Source organism: Parasteatoda tepidariorum, chromosome 9, assembly GCF_982258835.1.
Source record: "Parasteatoda tepidariorum strain Cologne lab strain chromosome 9, Ptep-v5.0, whole genome shotgun sequence".
Lineage (NCBI taxonomy): Eukaryota > Metazoa > Arthropoda > Arachnida > Araneae > Theridiidae > Parasteatoda > Parasteatoda tepidariorum.
Window position 1 is genome coordinate 60,107,850 of NC_141763.1, and position 9,798 is coordinate 60,117,647.

At 26.6% G+C, this 9,798-nt stretch overlaps 1 protein-coding gene across 1 annotated transcript; it reads right to left on the reverse strand.

Moving 5' to 3' along the window:
• LOC122272566 (uncharacterized) lies at positions 1-8,121 on the reverse strand. Its single transcript, XM_071186291.2, has 2 exons — positions 7,892-8,121; positions 1-1,056 (listed from the first exon to the last, which is right to left on the reverse strand). Exon 2 carries the CDS (start codon positions 1,032-1,034, stop codon positions 111-113), a length of 924 nt encoding a protein of 307 aa, XP_071042392.1. The 5' UTR covers positions 1,035-1,056; positions 7,892-8,121; the 3' UTR covers positions 1-110.
• Positions 8,122-9,798: the final 1,677 nt, after the last annotated feature.

Sequence of the window (9,798 nt, forward strand, 5' to 3'; positions counted from 1 at the left end):
AAATTTATAAAAAAATTATACCAAATTTTTTTAAAAAAGTACAATTGATCGCACTAAAATCAAAGGAGATCTCATCCAGTGCAGGTGATCATCATGAGTGAAATTAATATTTAACAACTTCCACTGAAGCACTCAAACTCTGTATTGTCGTAAATTACATCTCCCTCAAAAATGGCAATAGAATTAGTGCAGTCAATTAATATGAATTCCCCATCAATTAAGACATCAGGATCACTGGATTCGGCTTTATCAGAAGACTGCATGTCAGATACTGGAGTAAACCCACACACTGGACAAGATACGTTGTAGTAGAACCAATTGTGAATACACTTATCGTGGAAACAGTGACCACAAGGCAATTGCTTCTCATCCAACTCTTTCAAGGTATTCAAGCATATGGAACAATCAATGTTGAATTCGTAATTCAGAACAACACTATCCAATATTTCTTTTTCAAGAACATGCAGGTCAATCGATCGCTGGGAGCGAACTCTTCTTCTACGATGAATTGGCTTTTTAACTCGTCCTTTGAGTACACTATGAATTTTATCTGCTGGCCCATAATAATCCGAATCTGAAGTATCATCAACTTGGGTGGAAGGCATATGCGTACTTGTAACCATTATGTTAGGCGTAGGAGTGCTATGTATATCATCATCATCAGAATATGAGTTAGGTACTTGATTGCTATGGTTTTCAAATTTTCGAAAACATACAGGGCAAGTATCACTGTATTTCAGCCATTTGGATACACACGCGTTATGAAAAAAATGCCCACACGGCAAGAGATGTGGCCAGTCAAGTTCGATATTTAAGCATATAGCACAGTTCATACCTATCTCATAGTTAGCGACAGAGTTCCGCGATATTTCTTCTTCGATGATTGAATTGTCAATTGGACGTCGTGCACGGGTTCTCCGCTTCTGTTTGATTCGTTTCGTATTTGTAGTCTCCACCATCTCGGGAGTCTCATTCCTTGGTCGACGGTTCGAATCCCGAATTTCAAAGCGACTTGGACGTCTGCAACTCATCATGATGTGAAGTTCTGTGTTAAGGCTGAAAAAAATAATAAAAATGTAATGGATTTAGCTTTTTTTAATTTAAAAATACTTAAAATATAAATACAATTGTGGTTGACGAAACAAGGAACTCCCTAAGAAATTTTAAGAAAAAAACTTTGAAATCTTGAATATATTCCGGATAAAATGTTTTCAGAAATATTTGAAAAATTGAGAATATGTTTTAAATAATACCTTCACATATTTTAATCAACAAACAGTTGTAAACATTGAAAAATATTGAATTTCTTAAAACTGTAGAGGAAGTTAAGAAACGGGGACTATGTCGTGGTTTTAGGAAAGTTTTTAAGAAAAATATATTTATTTGGAACGTGAGTTTTTTTCACGAATATTATATCTGTTCTAAATAGCAAAAATAGTCCCCGTCGCGATTTCCTAATTCCTAAAATCAAAATATTTTTAAAGCATTTCTCCTTCAATATTAAATGGTCTTTTTCTTCTAAACAATCAAAATTTATAATATAGCTATGGAAAAAAAAGTGAACACGAAACATTTATCTAACAGTAAAAAGAAAATTGGAAACCAAAATGTAGTTACGTTTAAAATGTTTAACATAAAATTTACCCTTTTCTAATAATTACATTTAAATTTTCCTCTACGGTGATGAGTCATTCAGATCCATTTTTTAGGATCATTTTTCAGTACGTTCCAAATTCAGGACGTAATTTTTGAGTTCGATAAGAATGATATTACATAAAAAGTTTTATTTAAGTAATATTTAAAGTGAGTTACTAATGTTCTTAACCTCTCGATTGAAACACTCAGAGTTTCTAATAGGTAAAACAACGCATACTCTTTGAGTTAGTTAATCGTTGGAAATTTGGAATGAATGTTTAATTCATTGAAAAGTAATCGCACTATCAATTAGTTAAACTCTGTATTTTGTGTGTCAAGGAAGCTATCTGCCTTTATTTCTATACTGTTTTTGATTTTTGACCCAAAACAATATATAAGCAATATAAATAAATAATATAAATAATAATATAAATAAATAATATAAATAAATAATTAAATATCAAAAATCTATTACGAAAATGAGAGAAAGACAAGAATGGGTATACTGAATGCAACACATTTTATTTGGCTATCGATTTCACATTCAATAAAGGATAGGCCAGGAGTGACAATTATTTTACAAAATAACAATACCGTTCATCATTAATTCCGTATTCAAGAATTTTGTAAAAATTTAAAAAAAGAAAGATCTCAGTCGTTTTTTTCTCTTTTTTAAAAAAATCTTCATTTATTAGTGCAATGATTTAAGTTTGGAAGTCCTTGAAAAAATTCAAATTAGAGGTCAACTAATTATTATTTTCTGAATCCAACCAATTATATTTTGGATATTTTTAGTAAAAAAATTTAAATTTCACACTAAACTTGCTGAATAGAACTTTCCAATGCTTCCTTTTTTTAAAACTTTTTAGCGCAATTTTTGTTTACGCAAATTTTATATTTGCATCGACATTTTAAAGAGTCAAATTATAAATGTTGACGCCACTAAATACGTAACGAAAAATACCCTTTAATATTTTGGTTTTAAGGGATGATGCATTTGAGAGGGGAGACTAGTTCTGTTAGTTAGAATAATTCTAAAAGTAAGGAAAAAAACTGAGTTATCATTATTTGCATTAAAACCCAAGAAGTTTGACCCAAGAATCGTGAAATTATTATGAACACAATGTACTATTTAGAGTGAAAATTATATAAGAAATTTTTAGAATTTTTCGAGAGAATTTTTTTACTCCACTCAGCAAGAGTATTGAAAAAAAAACTGAAATTTTTTTAAAAAACACAATTTATTCCCTCACAATGTCCTTGCTGACAAATAAAATATAATTGATTCCTTTTCTGACGAATAAAATTAAATAGTAAACTATACATAACTCAAATTTGCTGTTTTGCAAGAAAACTAACAATTTATGGTAAAAAAAATATATATATTCAAGTAGTTTTCAAAAAAATCCTTCTGCTTTTTTTTCGTTGTATTTGACCGCCTGTCTACCAAATAAAATTAAAATAAAATAAATTATAAATACAACATGAAAGTGTTTAAATAACATTCAAATAATAATTTACGCAAATTAAAAATCTAAAATTGGAACTAATAAGTTTTAGGAACATATTTTGTTTTGGATGCTAATTTTTTTTTAAAAAAGTGCTCAATACAAAATTGCAGGTTTTGGTAGGCAAAAATTTTAAATAACTTCTGAACCATTAGGTTCATCTCTTTTGTTTGGGTCTCATTTGATATAGCGTAAAAATCTACATAGAAAATGAAATATAATTTGGTTAGGCAGGTATTTTAGACGCTAAAGTAGGCACTATCAAAAATTATATTTCTTTATTATTCATTTGTATTATATTTTTTATAATTCCAAAATTGCAATCTATTGCCTCATAAAAAATAAATTCGAAACGACATCTTGCTGGTCTTATAATATATTTGAATTTTCCTCCTCTTTTTAAAACCCTCTTCTCTCACAGAAAGATGAAGATGGCGGTTAAAGAAAATTCAAAGAGAAAGCAAAATTTAATGTACTCGACATGCCACAAATTTAAAACGATTTCCATCTGTTCTCTAATTGCCCCAGGATACAACTATTTTATTGAACAGTCCAATTTATAGCTACTAATTGTTTTTCGAAAATTTTTTTTTTAAAAAAAGACTCCTTTTTTTTCTTCCGTAGTATGTAAAAGCAATAAAATTTTTACTTCAAATGCATTAATGACTATTACATACATAAATAATACACATTAATAACAATATTGTGAAACATTAATAACTATATTTTAAAAATTTATATCATTTATAAATGCACAGTAATCGTTGTTTAATTTTCTTAAATAGTCTTTATGAAATTATTTAAAACTTACGGGAAGCAATTCAATTCTAACCAGATAAATTAAATGATACTGTAGGTATAAATTTTAAAGAAAATTTTGAACCGATTTTGTTCGTAGAAAAAAAATTTCTAATCTGAATTCCCAAGGACTAGAATTTTTTTTCCTGGAAATGTCATCATCATTTCTCCTCCACCGCGAATCAGTCTGTAAAAAACTCCATTTTAATTTACGGTAAAATGTACCAGCACTCAGGGGTCAGTGCTTTTTATCGTAAAATCCATTTTTCACAGTAAAACTTTAAGGCACAAAAATCTGATAAACAGTAATCTTTACAGTTATATTTAGTATAAAATCACTGGCTTCATAATTTATAAAATGATAAGGGCGACAATATAAGGGCGATTCGCATATTCTTCATGTCTTTATTAATTTTTAATTTAAATTGGACATAAAACGTTGTTTCGATCTCAAGAAAAAATAATATTTGGTAATACTATGCAGTTACGTTAAATAAATTCTCATTAGCTCTTATCGGGGGCTTATTTACATTCCATTTATGAATTTCTGTAGAACTTAAATCATTACTATAATTCTAATAAAATAAAATTAAAGGCCATTATTTCTCATCAATTTGATCTTAATGATTCTAAGAGGCCATTATAGCTTATTTACTATCTTTTTTTGTCTTTTTCGTTGCAACGTAACAACTTAAATGCATGGATAAAAATTGACAATTAAACTGACTGACTGTTATTTAATAACAACATGAAATTTGTTGTTATAAAAATTATCAGAAAAAACGTACTCATTTAAATGGAAAAAAATCACAAGTAAAGAGTAACGAAAATTAATAATGCAACAAAATTGTTTTTAAAAATATCGTCCGTAAGTTACGGAAATAGAAAATTTTGATCATACATTATAGAAATAAGTTCATTAAATTTGAATGTAACTATTCTAATTACTTGTATTATTAGTGAAATAATCCTTTGAAAAAAATCGAATTACTTGAACAAATTTAATTGATATAAAAAGCATGCTAAAACTACCTACAATGGACAAGTATATACTATACTATAGTATGGATACTACTCGCCCGATGGGTTTACTTACAATTAGTTAAATTATTAAATTGACAAACTAGAAAAATATAATTTTTTTCCTGAAAAAGTTTCTAAAAGACTATATAACTACAAGCAATAAAGTTTCAAATAAAGTTTAACTAAATACAACACTTGATTACTTTTCTGAGTAAAAAACTTAACTTGTTAAAAAAATCGGGTTGCAAAAAAACCTCAAGCAATCTATCCTCATTTTTTTAAAAAGTCATACATGTTTAAATTAAAAATCAATTCATGTGTAAATGCAGATAGAAAATCAATTTTACAAAAAATAATAAATAAATAAAAATTACGCAAGTTATGAATTTTGCTAACGTTTTAAATGCTACTTTGGATAATGGAATAAAACTCAATCTTTATAGATACATTAGAAAGTACGATTACTTTGAATAGTACATAATTAAGTTTGAACACAATTTAGTTCACATTTAAAACTTTATTTAATTCAACTTAACAAAAGCTATCCCTTAAACAATATTTAAATATGAATACGTTTAACAGTAAGTTGAATTAAATATTGTTTAAATGCTGAGTAGTGAAATAAAATATGAAGATAAAAAAAAGAAATGAAAGGACAATGACAACATTTGAATAAAAATTAAGAAATAACTGGAAGAACAATAAGTGAAATAAAAGCAATTTGCTTAAAAAAAAAACATAATATCATTTAACTGAATAATATTTTGTAATATTAATTTTCCTGAATTCTTTAAAAAATATTTAGAACTAAACACTGAGTTACTTAAATAAGCCCATTTAATTTCATTCTAATTAACAAAAATCATTATATTTCTATTTGAAAATAATTGAAATGAAATATTGAGTTACATACGTAAATTAAACAATTCTCTATTAAACCTCACAAAAATGTCCTCTTGAAATAAAATAAAAAATGCAGCAAATTAATGAATTCCTAACACTTAAATGTAAATGAATTGATAACTCAGCGTATACAAAATGGAATAAAAGCTACCTAATAATAATACACCTCAACATTCCATTTAATTAAATTCTTTTTGACAAAAATCAGTCTATATCTATTAAAAAATATTTCATATTAAATATTGAGCCAGCTACGTTTAATTTTAATACCCAAATAAATTGAACAGTAATTTATTTTAATTCAACTTCACAAAAATTTACCCAATTAATGAATAACTGAGAGTATAAAAAATGGAATAAAAGCTATATTTATAAAAATATAGCACAAATTACAATTTAATTAAATTCTAGCAAACAAAAATCAGTACATAAAAAAATATTTAAAATTAAATATTGAATTATACTTATATAAATTTAACTGCACTTTTATTTTAATTTAACTTCACAAAAACATGCCTCTCAAATTAAAAAAAAAAAAAAGGCGCAAACTATAATATTAATACACTTAACACTGAAATATAATTTGGTGGATAACTAACAAAAGGGAATAAAAGCTAAATTTACAAAAATACAATACACCGTACAATTTAATTAAATTCTAGCCAACAAAAGCCAGCACAAGTTTCTTTAAAAATATTTAAGATTACATATTGAATTATACCTATATGAATTTAACTGCACTTATATTCGATTCATCTTCACAAAAATATGACTCTCAAATTAAAAAAAAAGAAAGTCAAACTATAATATTAATATTCTTAACAATTAAATATAAATTGATGGTTAACTGAGAGTGAACAAAATGGAATTAAAGCTACTTCTATATTGAAAAACAAAGGAGTTTTCTTCAGAAAACAACCAAGCTATAAATTTTGACAAAGCTTTAATAAAAAGTAGCAAATAACTGGGAAAACTTTTAAATATTTAAAGTTAAATTTAAATATTGAGTTACATATATAAATTTAACAGGGTTTTCATTTAATTTAACTCCACAAAAATACGTCTTTTAAATTTTAAAGAAAAATGCTGAAAATTCAAATGTTAACATACATAACACATACGTATATCATGGTGGTTAACCGAGAGATGACAAAATGTAGTGAGAACTACCTTAGTTAAATTCTCTTTTTTTTAAAAAAAAAAAAAAATCAGTCTATTTAAAAATATTTCGCTTCAAGTATGGAATTACTTAAATTCAATATTAATACCTAAATAAATTCAACAGCAATTTATTTTAATTCAACTTATATAAATTTACTAACAATTTACACTCAAATATAACTTGGCGGGACAAACTAAGATAAGAGAGATAACCCGAGAGTGGACAAAGAGAAATAAAAGCCATTTTTATAAAAACAGAACAAAACATGCTATTTAATTCAATTCTATTTAACAAATTACCCTATTAGTATCTAAATTTAATAATACTTGAATAAAATCAACACAGTATTGTTTTTTAATTAAACTCACAAAATGTACCCCTTAAGTCAACAGAAAAAAACATTAATTTTCCTAAATATAAATACATATTCGAAGATAATATGAATTGGAGTTATTATAAATAGGTCATTTAAATATAAATTGGCGATTAACTAAGAGTGGCTAAAATCGAATAAAAGAAATTTTTATTAAAATGCAATGAAACGTACAATTTAATTTATTTCTATTCAACAAGTATCAGTATAAATTTATTTCAAAAAATTTCAAATGAACATGAGGCTACTTAAATAAATTCAAAAACAATTCATCTCAATTCAACTTCATAAAAAGATACTCTTTAACTTAAAACACCGAAGATCTGATTATTCTAACAATATTGTAGACGGTATAAACAGAATGAAAAATGTTTCTAATCTTAAAATCGATAAACATATCATAATTTCAATAAGCCCACAAATTCAGTAATAAAATGTAATAATTTATAAACTCACAAAAATTGAAATGAACCATTTAAATGTACTTACCCTATTTGAAGTAAGGATGAAGACGTTAATTATTGCTGTAGAATCTCGTAGCTGATGCTCCGTTTTTTGTCGAACTATTCCACGGATAAAATAGAAAATGTTTCTTCACCACAAGATGCTTCACAGACAATTTCCGAAGACCAAATGGTCAAGACTTTCTAAGAGATGTACTTTCAATATTTCAAGAATACCAATTTATTGCACAATAGTTCTTATCTGTTAACTTCTAACCAATCAGGCACACACCCAGCTTCATCCATGTAGAGGCAGTAACCCCCCCCCCCTTCTCCATTGAATACAGTTTCAACCCCGTTTTAACAATAAACTTCATTTTAACACCATTTTACCTATTTATGAGAAATAGACTGATAAGGAATTCTACAAGACCTGGAAAGGAAATCAAGTTGAAACCTGGGTAAGGGAGTATGGGAAAGAAATATTTAGACCAGCATCATTTCCACCCTTTTCTGCTTAATTTTGTACTTGAACTTAGTTATTTAAATTTTCTTTGTTTGACTATAAATTAAAAAAATTTTAATGATGGTTATCCATGTACGGGGCAATGTCTTCAGAAAAAAAGGACAAATAATAATATGATATCTCTGCCCTATTAGATATAAGGAAATTACACAAAATCTTTAACATCATGTGACGAAATATTTGGTAAAAATTAATTTAAAACAATAAAGCCATGTATTTATAAATTTTACATGAGCACTTTACAACAAATAAGTTTTACAAAAAATATTTAAGAAAGAGAAATTAGAATTTTTAATACATGCTTTTAATTTTATTTATTTAATTAAATTTAAATTTCTCCCCTTTTAAAACTAAGATCTTCTGCAAAATAATGTCTTTTAAATACTTTTCCAAAATACATTTAAATTAAGAAAAAATTAAATCACAAGGGTTGTTGTCGAGATTTCAATTCGGTGGAGTCCCGAATTTTAAATTTCAGTCATGAATACTTTAATCTGTAATAACTGTTAGTTATAGTTTTGAAACATATTTTCAACTTTTAATCAACTTTTTTTTAATTTATTGAGTATGTTTAGTATTTTCTGACTACAAGAAATGTGATCTCTTGGATTAACTATTTTCAATCAGGAATCCCTATGTGATGTGCGCAAAATAAATTCCGAACTATAAATTAGAAGACGCGGTTTTCGTAGTTTGAAAACAAGACACAGATACGTACTATTCGTAAGTAAGCACATATTTTAAGTTTTCACATTTTCACCGAATCATCACTGATTCTGCCTCTTCCCTTGAAGTTGAAAAAAAACTAAACTTGGGACGACGTAATCTTTCGAGATGAATTAAAAATGTAAAAAAATTATTTTTATAGACATTTTGTAACTGTCAATATTACTCAGAGATAATCGTGATAATTAGGGGCTAATTAGCATAAATGGCAGTGTTAGCAAATAACTTATTTTTACTAAGATGGAAAGTCTCAAATTTTGTCCAATTTTGTAGCAGGGAAAGGGAAAAAATAAAAAAATATTTCATTTTGATATTTGTAATTATAGGGCCAATTACAATAGACCACAGTATTACTAAATTACGCGTTTTAACCAAGATGAAAGTCTCAAATTTTGTAAATGTTATTTATATCACACATAAGGAAGAACTTAAAAAAAATTCATTTCGATATTTCGTAAGTTTTAGATAATTACAAAAATGGCAGCACTACAAAATAGCACATTTTCAAGATTAAAGTCTGAAATATCGATCATTTATTTCGCAACAGATATATGGAACAGATATAATTTAAGTGTAATTAACAGTAATGCTAACACTTTTTACCAAGATGGAGATCATGGGTCAGTTTTAGATCATGTGTTTTTATAAGATAAACTGAGGAACTAAAACATTTTCATTTCGAGATTTTATAAACATCGTGA